Genomic DNA, 17,095 nt, shown 5'->3' on the forward strand with positions numbered 1-17,095 from the left:
TTTTTGACTTAACACTCTAATTCCAAAGGCATTTGCAAATGTTTTTGTTCCAAACAAATGAATTTATATAGAGAACGATTTGTTGTTTTAATGAATTTAATTTTGTTAAACCAAAATGATACAATTTTTTTAAAAAGCCCCTATAATAAATGAATTTTTAAAGTGTGCTCTAAAAATGGGTAAAGTAGAAAAAAGAATGTATTTGAAAACCTCATTCTAAGATAATGAATGTCTTAGGACTGAAAGAACACTTACAAATAAATGAAATAAATGAATGGAGTTTGAATTTGAGATGTCTTTTAACTACTATAAAAAATTTTGGAGATAAAATACATGTATTATTATAAAATAAAAAATTAGTTAAATAGATTTGAATAGAATCAAATATCATAATATAATTTAATGTTTTTATTGGAGTATTTCTTTCTTCTCTCAAATAATAGTTTTATATTTAATTCAATTTTTTATTAATAAAATGATAACAAGTATTAAGCATATTTTTACTGATGTGGGTATTTTGTGTGACTTATTAAACATGTTCGCTTTTTATGTTATAATTATAACTTTTAATTTTTTATTTTTTATTTATGAAAATTTTAATATTTAAATATTATTTATATAGTCACATTTTTACCCGTGCTTGGCACGGGTTTGGGTACTAGGAGATATTAAATAATTCTCTTTTCATAGTAGTATTGAAATTTTCCTCCGTTTTATATTATAAATAAATAAAAAAATACATACTTATTAAGAAAAGTAAAATAGAATAATTTAAAATTAGAATTTGTGTTTTACTTGAAATAAGTTTCATGGAAAAAAGAATTTACAAACACGTTTTTACCCGTGATTTGAGTCCATTTTTTCAAAGAATTTTATACACATGCCATGTCCAAAAGATTTCTCTTCTCATAAGGCTTTGACAATTAATTCACATAATTCACATGAGAAACCAAAAATTCAAATTCTACATAGACAATTGATGATTTATAGTTGTACCATTAATACTAATAATATGAAATTTGGACGTTATTAAAAACATTCTATAATGAAATAGGCGATGCAACATTCATTAATAGTTGTACAGAAAATTCATATCGTTAAGGAATATTCTTTTTATTGCAAACATTAATTTTATTATATTTATTGTACCGTAAAAATATCCAAAGCAATGTTTTATATTGGATTTAATCATTTATTATATTTTATTTGCAGATGTATAGAAAGACTATGAAAGGAATGAATTAATACCAAGTTGGTTGCGATATAACTTGACGGGATCAATTATATTCTTTTCTTAGAGTGGATTAAATTTGTTTGATTAGGTTAAGATTATTTTCTGTATTAATTTTTTATTTATTTAGAGAAGACCAATAATTTATACCAAAAAAAAAAAGAGAAGACCAATAATAAAGAGGAGGAAGAGAATTGTTCAAAAAAAAAAAGGAGGAAAATAGTACAATTATTTTAAGACATTTATACGGGATTTTAAGACATTCTCCTATTTTTTTATTAATTTTCCTATTTTTTTTATCTATTTTATTTTTTATATTTTTTATCGTGGTTTTATACTTTTATTTTAAGATATTTATACGGGATTTTATACTTTTACTCATATATTAATACATAGACTTATTTTTTTGTATTTTTATGTGGCATGTGTTCTTTTTATTTTGTTATTTATATATGATCTTTTTTTTTTTTTTATGTGAGAATTTTGCACATGTATTATTTGGGGATATATATATGCACACGGCGGTCGAACTATTAATTATCAGATAATTCTTCCCATAAGAACAAGATGGTAAATACCAAAAAGTATATATTTTTGGTAAACGAATACCAAAAAAAAAAATTATTATAGGAACCGTATGTTTGTTCATATGTTAATACAGAGACATATTTTTTATTTATAATATATACTAGGTTCTATATTTATGTTATTCGGAGGATATTGATGTGAAAATTAACTAATATAAGATATATTATATTATTTGGACTTTTTTTTAGGGTTTAATGTACACATGACACACTCATCAATCATCTTCTAGCATTATTTTGACATTATTATCATAATCAAATTAATAACAAAGTTGATCTTTCTATCATTATTATGCTTCAAAAAAATAAAAGGAAACAGAGCAATGATCATTTATTTTATCATTATACATTTTGATTCAAATTTCACAATAAGCAATGGTCATTTATTTCTAATTGCAACGTCAATTGCTATTGGAATCGATTGATATATTATTTGATAGCTGTTTTTCAAAGACTTTTGTACACATGACATTTCGATAGTGATCCTCTTCTCATATGATTTTGACAATAAATTCACGTAAGCAATATCAATCTCATTCAATGTAAAACGCTGCAATTTATTGATCTTTACTAATAATATATCTTTTTTTTTTACAATTTTTTACAAAAAATTACTAATAAGCCAAATATATTTGAGAGAAAAAATATAATATTTTTTAATATAATTAAATGTTTTAAATGCTATAATTTGAGTATTAATCCTTTCTCAAAATATTTGGTAAGGATTGGTTAAAAAAAAAATATTTGGTAAGAAAATACTACAATGACGAAAGAAAAAGTATTTAAAAAAGAGATTTAGTAAAAAAGTACTATATATAATCAGTAAAAAAAAGTAGTGGATAAACGGGAAGTTAAATTTGAGGAAAAGAATTCATAGTAGTATTGAAATTTTCCTCCGTCTTATATTATAAATAAATAAAAAAATTCATATTTATTAAGAAAAGTAAAATAGAATAATTTAAAATATGAATTTTTGTGTTTTACTTGCTTGAAATAAGTTTCATGGGAAAAAGAATTTACAAACACGTTTATACCCGTGATTTGAGTCCTTTTTTTCAAGGAATTTTGTACACATGCCATGTCCAAAAGGCTTGTCTTCTCATATGGCTTTGACAATTAATTCACATAATTCACATGAGAAACCAAAAATTCAAATTCTACATAGAAAGTTGATGATTTATAGTTGTACCATTAATACTAATAATATGCAAATTGGATGTTATTAAAAACATTCTATAATGAAATAGGCGATGCAACATTCTATTAATAGTTGTACAGAAAATTCACATCATTAAGTAATATTCTTTTTATTGCAAACATTAATTTTATTATATTTATTGTACCGTAAAAATATCCAAAGCAATGTTTTATATTGGATTTAATCATTTATTATATTTTATTTGCAGATGTATAGAAAGACTATGAAAGGAATGAATTAATACCAAGTTGGTTGCGATAGAACTTGACGGGATCAATGATATTCTTTTCTTAGAGTGGATTAAATTTATTTTATTAGGTTAAGATTATTTTATGTATTAGTTTTTTATTTATTTAGAGAAGACCAATAATTTGTACCAAAAAAAAAGAAGAGAAGACCAATAATAAAGAGGAGGAAGAGAATTGTTCAAAAAAAAGAAGGAGGAAAATAGTACAATTATTTGAAGACATTTATACGGGATTTTAAGACATTCTCCTATTTTTTTTATTAATTTTCCTATTTTTGTTTATCTATTTTATTTGTTATATTTTTTTATCGTGGTTATATACTTTTATTTTAAGACATTTATACGGGATTTTATACTTTTACTCATATATTAATACATAGACCTATTTTTTGTATTATTATGTGGCCTATGTTCTTTTTATTTTGTTATTTATATATGATCTATTTTCTTATTTTTGTGAGAATTTTGCACATGTATTATTTGGGGATATATATGCACATGGCGGTCGAACTATTAATTATCAGAGAACTCTTCCCCTAAGAACAAGATGGTAAATACCAAAAAGTATATATTTTTTATAAACGAATACCAAAAAAAAATATTATTATAGGAACCGTATGTTTGTTCATATATTAATACAGAGACATATTTTTTATTTATAATATATACTAGGTTCTATATTTATTTTATTCGGAGGATATTGATGAGAAAATTAACTAATATAAGATATATTATGATAATTTCTTTAAGGTATTTTTGTTTCATATTTATTTTACTCTCGAATTTAACTTTTTTTGTTTGTTTTTTTTTTAAAGTTTACACACGAGTCTATATTTTTACATTGAGATTTATACGGGATTTATATTTATATATTAATACGATATTCTATGTTTTATTTTTTTACTAATACGGGATTTTTTTTTTATGTTTATAAATTTCCATTCTTTTTATTTGAGAATTTTGAAAATTTTAATATTAAAATATTATTTTTGTAGTCTCATTTTACCCGTGCTTGGCACGGGTCCGGATACTAGTTATGATTAAGGACCACAAATTTGAAACTTTCCACCTTCAAAGCATATTTCTACAGTAAATGCAGCAGGACCACCACTTAGGAAGCATATATTCTTAAGTTTGTTCATCATTATTTGACCACTTTTAACGTTGGAGTAAAAAATGTACACTTAGTATTTTTCTTTAACAAAATGATGCATTTGTATTGCATGAATGATAGAGCATTGTCAAGAAGTAACATATTTCTTTGGATAAATTTAAGGTTAATGAATTAGAATTGGCTTATTCAGTCTGGAAATATCGCCGCCATCGTCGAAAATCTTGAATTATTTGAACACAAATGAAAAATAATATGGTACTGAATGTGGCGTGATAAAACTGTATGGTCAGTGTAAGTATACAATGACATAAAAGTATATGGTTAGTGAGTAGTTATTATATTTTACTTATAGCATTCACAATGGAGCTCCTCATTTTTTAGTACTTAAGTGGACTTCACATATACACATCACTCTTTATAATTTTTTAATAATAGTACTTAATAAGCACTCAACCCCTCCAACCCAACACTTCTTAAAAAATTCTAAATTGGCCCCACCAATAACACATTTCACCAATAACTCTACATTATTATAAACGGGTCTCACAAAAATCATATAAGTTATTTTAGAATCAGTACCTATTAGGTACTCATTTCTGTTTTGCTCCAATTAGAGTACCTATTAGGTACCGATTCTTAAGAAATAGGTACACTTTAACGATATTATATGTGGCATTTTATCTAAACCAACCACTATGAAATTTGGTAGAAGGGATCAAAGTTGGTGGAAAAGCGATGCATTTTTTGGTTGTGTACGCGGTTAAGGCAGTGGTGGGTTACTATGTATTGACAACGGGGCTCCAATATCTTGACCCGAACCGTGAAACATCGAAGAAGGCTCATGAGCAGAAGAAAGATATTGCAAAGCGTCTAGGTCGTCCCCTCGTTCAAACCAATTCTTACGAGGTAGTACCAGGGACGGATCTAGACATGAAAATCTAGTGTGGCTAAAATCTGAAAGTTAATGTAACAAAAAAAAATATAAAAATTAAGAAACAATGAGCATTAAAAAGATAATGTATTTTTTTGAATTGGCTAAAAATTGAAGCAGTGCAGCAGCACAAGAAGTGCTAGAACATCAAAGTACAGAGAATAAAAATAAATAAAAGGGCAGGAATCAGGCCAGAACAGAAAATAGCAGCAAAAAATAGCAGGAGCAGCAAAAATACCTCGTAGTAGGAGCAGAACAGTTTAGCCCATCTGTGATGCAGTACAGGAAAACAGAGCAGAAAATAGCAGCAAAAAACTAGGAGCAGCAGGCACTTGTTCTTGATACAAAAGTTGAAACTAATAGCAGAGAGAAATACACATTTACAACGAAAACCGTCTACCATCCATTTGTTGAAAATGATCTAAAATGACATCATTATCAATTGTTGCAAGAACATCTCTTTCTATAAGAGTTACAAGACGATTATTTAACCATTCATCACCCATTTTGTTACATAGCAGACTCTTTACTAAATTCATAGCTGAAAAAACGCGTTCCACACTTGCAGTTGCTACCGGCAAGACTAAAGCCAGCTTCAAAAGCTTATAAACCAAATTATATGTGTTGCACTTATTTGTTTCCACAAGTTTTGCACAAAGATCTGAAAGTCCTTTTAACTTTGCAAAATTTTTGTCCTCTCGAACATCTCTAACATAAGTCTGAAGTTGATGTCGCAATACCACTTCCGGCACATCTACAAAATCATTTGGATAAAACTCAACCATCCTCAATAGTTTTTTGGCATCAAACCTTGCAAATGACGATGAGGGACTCAAGCATGAAACACATTGTAAAAGTTCAGTATTCTCTTCATCAAACCTTGCATTGAGCTCATGCAACTGCAAATCTAAAACACTAAACAAACAATCATGCTTATAATGATGTAAATTAGAAACACCAGAAGTTGTAGATTGCCTAGGTTTCTTTCGCGCCCTATACGGTGCATCCATATCAGGCACATCAATATCATGCTTAATGCAAATTTTCATAACCTTTGATATAAGTTCTTCCCATCCATCCTCTCTCATTTCTTGTAATTCTTGTTTGGTGGCATTGACAAGTGACAAAGCATTGATAAGATCTTGATCACGCTTTTGTAGTGCTACACTCAAATCATTTGTAAATCCTAATATTTCAACCAACATATATAACATGAAGATAAAATCAAAGGATTGAAGCAAATCTAACAAAAGTGTAGTTTCACCATGTTTCTTAAATGTCGAATCATCCCCCACTTCTTCAAGTACCCTAACAATAGAACCATACAATCTCATCACACTAGTGAGAGTCCTAAAGTGGGAACCCCAACGAGTGTCACCCGCTCTAGCTATAGATGATTGTTGATTTAATCCACTACCAGTCTCTATCTCTCCATCTTCAATCAATTGAGCAAACTCAGCTACTTGTTTGTCCCGAAGCAATTCTTGCCGCTTGTTAGATGATCGTATGAAATTAACGAGAATATTGACGTTACCGAAAAAACCACTAACACCTTTATGAGCCTGAGCACAAGCAACAAGTGCCAATTGAAGTTGATGGGCAAAACAATGCACATAATAAGCAGATGGATTCTCATTTTGGATTAAAGTTCTTAAACCACCAAACTTACCTCGCATATTGCTAGCTCCGTCATATCCTTGCCCCCTAATGCTAGATAAACTCAAGCCATTAACAGACAACATCTTCTCAAGTGCCTCCTTAAGTGACTTAGCACTTGTTTCTTTAACACTTACAATGCCAAGAAATCTTTCTTTTACCAAACCTTCGCTATTAACATAGCGAACAACTATAGCCATTTGTTCTTTCCCGGCAACATCACCAGATTCATCAATTAAAACACAAAACACATCATCCGCAATATCACATACAATTTGTTTAGTTATTTCATAAGCACAAGCGGAAGCAAGATCCTTTTGTATCCTAGGGGCAGTCATATAGTTATTCCTCGGAGCACGATCTAGTACACTAGCTATTTCTGGGTTAGCTTCCTTTAAAGTCTCTACCAACTCAAGAAATGGCCCCTTAAATGGAGAGTCATGTTTCTCGTCATTCCCTCTAAATGGCATAGCACTCCTCAAAAGATACTTGATAGCTATAAGAGATGTGTTTATACGAACACGATAATCGGCATTCTCTTGCTTAGTTTGCTTAACAAACGCAGCCTTAACACTTTGGATTGGGTTCATGAGAGCATAACCCATATGCACACAATCAATATGACTATTGCAAGAAGTAGCATGCTTAGCCAATCTGTGAGCATTCTTCCAATCACCAAATCCGTCTCCCACAAAGTGATCCCCCCCGTATTTAGAGACATTTTTAAACAAAAAGCATGGCAAACAAAATGCTAGGTCCTTAGATTCACTATATTCAATCCAATCATACAAATCAAACCAATTTTTTGAAAATCGACGTCTTTGACTACCTTGAACAGACCAAGGATAAGCGAAATTGTGAGGGGGTTTATGGCGACCTATTTTTAAATAAGCTTTTCGTACCTCATTTTGAATGTCAGGATGATAGTTTGAAATTGGAGGCCTAATTCCTGGATCCGTTTCCAACAATTCATAATCAATAACTTTACTACCCTCACTTGGATGTTGAATTTCTGTTGCTTCTACGGTAGCCGAAGAACTAGCTTTGTCTCTAGAAAGCACAGGAAAAAATTTCTTCATCCTATAAACAGAACAATGAAGCCTTTATTGTAGCAAACCAAGTACTAGCATCTAAATACAGGACAATATTTTACATGCTGATTCTATTAAAAAATATCACATTAATATTCAGTGTAGCACAGGCCTTCTAGTTAGTTAATTAATTAGTAGAGGTGCTCTCAAGAGAAAGAACCCACCACATACTTCAAACAACCTCTTCTATAATTACAGTATATAAGGTTTTCCACGGGAAGAAAGAAACACAAAGCCACCAACCAACTACACAACACAACACACATCACACTCACAGTCACAAAACAACGATCATAATAAGTTGAATCAGAAGTTTATAACATATAAAATATGAATCCAGAAAAAATAAGGGTGAAATTAAGGTTTCTAATTTTAGGGTTTGAAAATTGGAAGCAAATTAGAAAAACATACCTTTTGTGGAAGACGATGTCAAGATGAGTGGTCGGAGAAGGTGGACGGCGCCGGCAATTATGGAGGAGGATGTGAAGACGAGTGACGGTGAAGAGGAAGAGAAAGAAATACGGCGGTGAAGAGGAAGAGAAAGTTCTATTTTAAATTTTTTTTCTCTTTCACTCTATATATATTTTTTTTTAAAAAAAAAAAAAAAAAAAAAAATTGAAAAATCTGGTGTGGCTTTAGCCACACCCAGCCCTTACATCAGTCCGTCCCTGGGTAGTACCAATTTCTCAACTGTTGTTGTCTCTACAATCAGTTGCAAAATTTTTGTAGATTTCTGTAAAAAAAATCCTAGGCTCTGTTTGGTAAAAAAATAAAGCTAGATGAACTTATAGCCGGTAGCTTATAAGCTAGCTTTTAGCCTATAGCAAATAAGCTAGCTAATTGAATTTGCGTATGAAATGACATAAAAAAAGATATGTTTAATTAATATTTGATTTTTTTTTTCAAGTAAGATGATAGGGGTAAAATTGGAAGAAAAAATGATAAGCTATAAGCTATAAGCTCATAAACTACTTGAAATAGCATTTGGAAAATAAGCTATAAGCTCTTTTTTAAAAATTGTTACCAAACAAAGCTTTTAGCTTATAAGCTATAAGTTAGCTTATTTGTCTTCCTAGTTAACGGTTATCTTTTATTTTGATGTTTGATATGTGCCCTTTAACTTCATTGTGTGTAGGATGTGATAGCATGTGATGTTATAAATCCTGACAACATTAATGTGGAATTTGACTCCATTGGGGGACTTGAAACTATTAAACAAGCTTTGTTTGAGCTTGTTATTTTACCCCTTAAGCGGCCCGACTTGTTTTCGCATGGTAAGCTCCTTGGACCACAAAAGGGGGTCTTGTTGTATGGACCTCCTGGCACTGGAAAAACTACACTTGCAAAAGCTATTGCCAAGGAGTCTGGAGCAGTATTCATTAATGTCAAGATATCCAACCTCATGAGCAAATGGTTCGGGGATGCCCAAAAGCTCGGTAAGTGTGTGATATCCTTAAAACTATCTTGTAGCATATTTTGATGATAAATTCAATTTTTGTTTGTATGGATAATGGATGTTATGATTTTCTTAGTTCAGTAAATAAATAGTAGTTAACTAATTAATTAGTTGAGGTTGTTACTTGTTATTATATTAGGGCTATTAACCCACTTGGGTTGGTCGAGTGGTGTTGGCTTGAGCCCTTGGAGCATGCTCCTCTCAAGGTCTCAGGTTCGATTCCCACTGGTGCCAATTTCGGTGGGCTAAGTCCATACAGAGCAAAAAAAAACTCTGGCTTTAAATGGGACCCCCGCAAGTGGGCGGTGGGATTGGTCCCCTTGGATTAGTCGGTCCTAAGACCGGATACCAAGTTTTCAAAAAAAATTATATTAGGGCTATTTGTATAAGTACAAAGGGTGCTGAGCATCTTTGATTATCGTAATTGTGAATAGAGTATTAGTCTCTACTGTGAAGAGGAAATTCTTGAGGAGAGATTCTATCCTATTTCTTAATAAAATTGTTGTATCTCTTTGGAATTCAATTATTGGGTTCCGAACAACAACCAAGTCATTTCTCTATTCACTCAATGTTTACAAAACTTAATCATGTCCCTCTCCCCTTGCCTCCTATTTATGCATGTCCACCTCTTTAAATAACCAATAAACCTAACAATAAGAAATATTGTTGTTCTAAAGTGAAATTCCTGGCACACAGTGGACAAGTGTTGATCAAGGTGTATCAACACTTGTCTGTTGTAGACAGATGTTGTTACCGGTGCGCCAACACTTGTCTATAAACAGAGCACTTAACATAAAACAATAAAAACAATAAAGTAAATAACACACAAGAGTTGTTAACCCAGTTCAGCCTAAAGCCTACTCTGGGGGATACCAATCCAGGAATGAAGTCCACTATCAGTAGTATTACTTCGAAGCTAAACTCACCCGTTTACAACTTCTCACTTAATCACTACCCAATGACACTTCTACCTAGGAACTCCTAGATATGAGACCCCGTCCCAATTCCCACCTTAACAACACAGACAGCGTTGTTATTCAATTCAACGATTACAAACGGTGGAGACACACTCCTAAGAAAATAGGATTCACTCTTGCTTAAAAGCTTGCGAGCAAACTACACAACACAATAGAACAATCTCCGTACTTCAAAGCTTAGGAGAAGTTCACACTTACAACTCAATAAACTCAGGTCCTAAGCTTGCATCAATGAGACACAAGAAAGGCTCACAATTAACACTCTAAAATCCCTAAAACACACGCTTTGTAAGACACGATTTTAGATGCTTGAAACCATATGCTTGCCTTCGTATTTATAGTAGTAGAACGACTTGGGCTTCAAGACAAAATTAGGGCTTCTTGAATTGCGGCAGCAGTGATATATTTTTGAAAATAATAGTTCTATTTTTGAAACACAAAAATATATTTTCCAAAAATATAATTCCTTTAGAAAATATAACTAGGGTTTCGGCTGCCTCCTGAAACACATTAAACACGTGCGCCTTCCTCTGTAAGAAACCTTGAAACAATTCTTCAATCAAATCTTCAAAAGATTGAGTAGAAATTAAAACCCGCTAGCTGGCGCGCACAGATACACAGACAGGTGTTGTTCCAAAGTGTACCAACATTTGTCACAACACTTGGGGTCAGCACATATGTCTCAACACTTGGCTAAAATATGTTTTTGCAAAATGTAGCCAACATACAAAAACCCAACAATCTCTCCATTTGGCAAATTTTGGCTAAAACAATATTAGACCAGTATATAGAGAGATACAGTATTACCTTTCCTTCGAGTCAACATGATCACACAACTAGGAAAGAAAGTAGTACATAATAAAACTACTTCCAAGAGAATTAAGTAGCATCAGAGGCAATGCAACAGCGGAATAAAAACACAACTAGCCTCATGGAACAACACAAGGGAGAAATAAACTTCCATAGTAGATGCAAAGAAATAGGAGAAATAAACTCCTAATAGTTAAAGCGCATCCATTCATCACAAGAACATCTGGGAAAAATAAATTCCCATAAACATCTGAGAAAAATAAATTCTCAGTCATAGTGGATAGTGGACTCAATAGTCAGGTGCCATAACACTTGGCACAACATTTGTCATCAAATACATTCAGGCGATCAAGAGATAATATCACTCACACTCCCCCTGAATTCATGCATACGAACATCAGATAGAGAAAGAATATTCACTACTCCCCCTCAACACATGCATATTACTCTCACTCCCCCTCAATACGAGCATACGAACATTAGCACAGAAACAGTCATCAGATGTGAGAACATCTGTCCACACACTTGTCACACACACACACTACTCCCCCTTTTTAGCCACAATTTTGACAAACACTATGCATATGAAAACATAGAGTAGCAAACAATAGAAGTATCAGGGTGCAATTATTACAGACCATAATGCACACACAGGTGCTAGAAATCCAGGGCCTTGCCCATAAAAGTAACAACAAAGAAAACACCAAAAGTACATCAGAAACAAATAAGAGAATATCAGAGATCATATGGAAGAACTTTCATCAGAGTCCTCCTCCAAATCCTCAGTGTCATCATCAGAGCCACTAGTTTCCTCACCTTCTTGTCCATCAGGCTCACCCTCAGCATTCTCAGCAGCTTCCTCAGCCTTGAGGGCCTCTATCACACGATCAATTTTCAATTTTCTTGCCTCAAGTGCTCTGCTGGCCTCAGTCAGATCAGCAATCATCTGCTTCCTTGAAAGTACACCAACCTGGACAGATGTGCCAACACCTGCTGCAACATTTGTCCCTTCAAGCAACCTCTGCTCAATAACCAACACCCCTTTCCTTTTACAAGGAACATCGGTGCTTCTCAGAATATCTGGGTGTTGCTCAAGGATGATATTGCATAACAGAGTGGGAAGGGCTACTGGTTTTTCAACAGCATAGGTCAGGGCATGGCTTAAGGTTTCTTGAAAGAAATAGGACCCATAATCAAATTTTGCCTTTATACCCACAGCATAAATGAACTTTCCCAATCCTCTGGCCACATCACCTGAGTGGGTTGTTGGCACCCAATTGTGTGCAGTAATCCTATTCAAAACAACATAAAATGGAGAGAGAGAAGTTGCAGCCAACTTAGCCTTGCTTGGCCATACCTTTATCCTGCCACCTGTGAGGACCTTGCAGACCTCATTGTCTGTGACTTTTAGAGCAGCCACCTCATCAGAACTTCTTTGCAGATGTTGGTTAATCACAGTTGGTGAGAATTTTACACACTTCCCACGAACAAAAACTTGCCTATATTCAGGACTTGTTGGATCATTACAATTGTCAGCCACATTAATCAAAAACTCTTTGACAAGCCTGTCATAGCACTTGTCCAAACCACAGACAGTCTTCATTAAACCTGCATACTCAATAGCTTCAACAACACTTTGGCATTGAAGGATATCATCTTTTAGGTTCCTTTCCAAGGCCAACCTCCTGTGATATACAAACTTCCATCTAGCAGACCCATTTTCCAGATGGAATGAAACATTATCCAAGGGAGCATAGGGAACAGATTGAGGAACTTTCTTTCTTCCTATACTCTTTCTAGATGTGCTGCCAGATGCAGCAACATCTGTCTCTGGCTCAAAGTCAGAGTCACTGGTTGGTGGAGCTTTCCTTTTCCTAGCTTTTTCCTTTTCCTCAGTTCTAGGAACCACCTTACTCACAGGTTTTGGAGGTCCATATAGGGGCTTTCTACCAGTACTTTTTCCAGCCCTAGATGGTTTGGGTGTTTGGACAGGTGTGTTAGCAGTCTCTACACCTTTACCTGCAGTTGAGAGTGTTTGGACAGGTGTGTTTCATTGACAATTATAACTTCAGGATTTTCATTAACAACCTTATCAAAAGCAGTTTCTTTATCAGCACCCTTAGGTTGGGGACTCTCATCAGACTCAGAATAGTCCACAATATTTTCCTGTGCCAAAGATGTGGTAACATCTGGCACAACATTTGGCGCAGCGCCATGTGTTGCAACACTTGGCGCAACATGAGTCTCAGGACCAGTTTTCTTGAGAGACTCATCAGCAACATCATTATTGGTCTCAGTAGAAGCACCAATATTAGCATCAGCAACAATAGGGGAGTTAGGAACACTTTTCCCCAAATTTCCAGATATAGCAGGGTTCTCTACGCCTAGGGTTTTAACAGATTTTGGTATATTGAGACCTATATTAACAGAAGTCTTACCAGATGCAATAACACTCTCAACTGCAGGATTAGCGACAGGCGTTGCAACACCACTTGATGGAAGTGGATTAATGTGAAGCTCGGACATTGTAAAAGACTTACTCGATTCACCTTTCCCTTTCTTGCTTTTACGCTTTGAATCTTTAATTGTAGCAGGAGAAGAAGGATTTGTACTTGTTCGTGATGATTTATCCTTCTTTGCAGTTGATTTTCTCCTCATCGTTGGACTTGTAGGAGGTATGGTGCTGAGAGGAATAGTGAAATTCTGGTATAGCAGAACCAGATGTTGTACAGGATGGCGAAACATCTGGTCTGTCATGAATAATATGGCAAGACATATAACATTAACAACAGATACTGAAATACGTAAACAGTAGATGTTCTACACGATGTTCCATCATTTGTCAGGAGCGATAATATACTGATGTTGAACGCGATGCTTAAGCATCTCGTACCAGTACAGACAAGTTAATAATAAAGTGCAGAACGTAAAACACAAGTTATTTGTTAACCCAGTTCGGTGCAACGTCACCTAATCTGGGGGATACCAATCCAGGAGTGAATCCACTATGATAGTATTAGTTCAAAGCTAAACTCGCCCGTTTACAACTTATCACCTAATCACCACCCGTGTTATATTCTACCTAAGACACACCTAGGTATGAGAACCTCCGCTCAACTCCTCTTAATCACAGCCACTGTGATCGTACACATAACAACTTGTATATGAAGACACACTTCTTAAACATTCACCAATTCCGTACTTCAAAGCTTAGGAATGGTTCACACACACTATCTCCTTGCTTAGAAGCTCTAGAGATATTACAACACTCTACTCATTACCTAAAGGTTTCTGAGTGAGGACATAGTGACCATCTCACAACCCGAGTGGTTCACTTACACCAACTCTCCTAGAGAGTGGCTACATGACACGAAACCCTAAAGACTACATCTTGATGAACAATGGCTTCGGTGAGTAAATTAGGTTTAGCTCCTTTCTTTATATAGCATAAGCAACATGGGCTTTGATGAGTAAACATGCTGCACAATACTTCAGCTCCAAGAACTCTTTTAGAAGAAAAATATATTTTCCACAAATATATTTTCACCAAATATTTATTCCTTCCATAAATATATTTATTGTCCATAAATATATTTTCAGTAACAATCTCCTGAATATATTTTCAATAATAATCTCCTTGAACCATAAAGATTTATTTGAAATAAATCTTTTATATTTTCTACAACAATCTTCTAAAATATATTTTAGAATCAAATCTTTTATGACAATATTGAGGAATAAATAACACATAAAACACTTTCTGAAGATTCTGGAAACACCTGTGTGTTGGCACACAAATTAAAAGGCGTGGATTAATTCTTCAATCAAATCTTTCAAAGATCTCACGCAAAAATATATCATTCGCGAAAACAGAGCGGACTGGATGTGGTATCCAATGTTGAAGCATGAATGTTGTATCCAATGTTGAAGCATTCTATCCAACATCTTGCTTGAATATTTGTTTTAGCAAAATGAGGCCAACATAAAACACCAACAATCTCCCCCTTTGGCAAATTTTTGGCTAAAACAATCTTAGACCGTTAAACCATTCTAGAGAGATACAAACATATATATTCCATAAACACCAGAGGTATGCAACAACGGAATACGAACACACCTGGCTTCACATAATACTTCAGCAGAGAGATATATATAAACTCTCCCAATAGAACCTCACAAGGAGAAATAAACTCCTTCAAATAGAGAAAGATAATTTCTCTTTAAGAAAACATCATCCGGATGTTTCAACATTTGGTAGGTCATCACAACACCCAGACATACATTAAGCGCATACATTAAGCGCATACAAGCAGAGCACTACATCACTGTACTACTCTTCACAGATTCATCAGAGCATGTCAGAACATCAGGCACAATTCTCTCCCCCTTTTTAGACACAAAATATGCCAAACAGAAACTTCATGCATTAAGAACAATAGTAAAGACCACCACAATATACATAGTGGAGAGTATCAGAGCGTAACAGATCACATACCACACTTGTAGAGCACATTCAGAACATATGCAGAGCACATACATCAGATACTAGACATCACATACTGCTACCGTGCCACACCAGATGTTAGAGCATCCGTCAACACATCATGTACACAGAACACATCACAGATCACCACTCCCCCTTTTAAACCACAAATTCTCACAAATAACCACGCATTAAGCAAACCACAGAGTAGCAGTTGCGAAAGTAAATTCCAACATAACTGAGAAAAATAAATTCTCAGGCAACCAGGATGTTTCAACATCTGTCGGGATATTGCGCCACGCTCAAGTACAGAATCAGTCAGAGCAATCAAACAGAGCATTACACAACAAAATAGTAACTGCTTACTTCATTATGCTACTCCACCTCAATATCAGAATCAGAGAAATTAATTTCACTCCCCCTGAATACATCGACACATGCTTATCATAATGATAATCAGAAAGCAATTTTTACTCCCCCTCAATTTTATCATCCATGTCAGCACATAAGCATACAGCAGCACAAATTCAATGCTACACTACACAGGTTAGCAGATGTCTAAGCATCCGACACCACATCATATAGTAGAACACATCCATATAGCAGAACACGTCCAACCACTACACAGACTAGCAGAAGAGCATGCATATGTTTCAACATCAGTTAGCACATCAGCATACTGCACACTACTAACTACCAACTACTCCCCCTTTTTGACAAAATAGGGTCTTCATAGAAATAACAGAAAATCCAGAGACATAGTGCATAATATCACAGTCCAGATGCACACATGGTGCTTCAAATTATCCAGGTCATAACTCACAAATGTCATGAGAACAGAAGAGTGGAAAGAGAACATGTGAGCTTTCATCCACAATACCATAACCAAACTCCAGCAATATAGCATGAAGATCATAAGTCAGAAGGCACAAACTTATATTATCTTCATCACATCAATCACATAGTGCACAAAGCTACTACAACCGAAGATACCACTATGAGATACATACCTCATTAACAGTGGAGGAAACATATCATATTCACTACATCAAACATCATAGTCAACACGCATAAAATAGACATTTTCCCTTTCTTTGCACACTATGACTTCACACAATTCTATTGATCTTTACCAAATTCTTGTGTCTTCATCCATATAACCATGAGCCTTGTAATAGCGGAAGCATTCAATCAAAGTGATCAAGGCTTAATGGTTGCTTTAGACACACATGTGTGTATTCATAATCAAGCATGTACAAGTTACCCATATTTCTATGACTGTAACTAACTAAGTCACCCATATTGCTATGAATG

General features: G+C 33.9%; 1 protein-coding gene across 1 annotated transcript in view; it reads left to right on the forward strand.

The window, feature by feature from the left end:
- The first annotated feature begins 5,041 nt into the window (after positions 1 to 5,041).
- The window catches only part of LOC123909207 (outer mitochondrial transmembrane helix translocase-like), a 43,944-nt gene continuing 31,890 nt past the window's right edge, over positions 5,042 to 17,095 (forward strand). The window contains exons 1-2 of the mRNA XM_045959998.1: positions 5,042 to 5,283; positions 9,191 to 9,491. Of these exons, the coding sequence (XP_045815954.1) occupies positions 5,113 to 5,283; positions 9,191 to 9,491 (472 nt within the window). The 5' untranslated portion in view covers positions 5,042 to 5,112. The remainder of the gene's footprint in view (positions 5,284 to 9,190; positions 9,492 to 17,095) is intronic.

Source organism: Trifolium pratense, linkage group LG2 (genome assembly GCF_020283565.1).
Source record: "Trifolium pratense cultivar HEN17-A07 linkage group LG2, ARS_RC_1.1, whole genome shotgun sequence".
Classification (NCBI taxonomy): domain Eukaryota; kingdom Viridiplantae; phylum Streptophyta; class Magnoliopsida; order Fabales; family Fabaceae; genus Trifolium; species Trifolium pratense.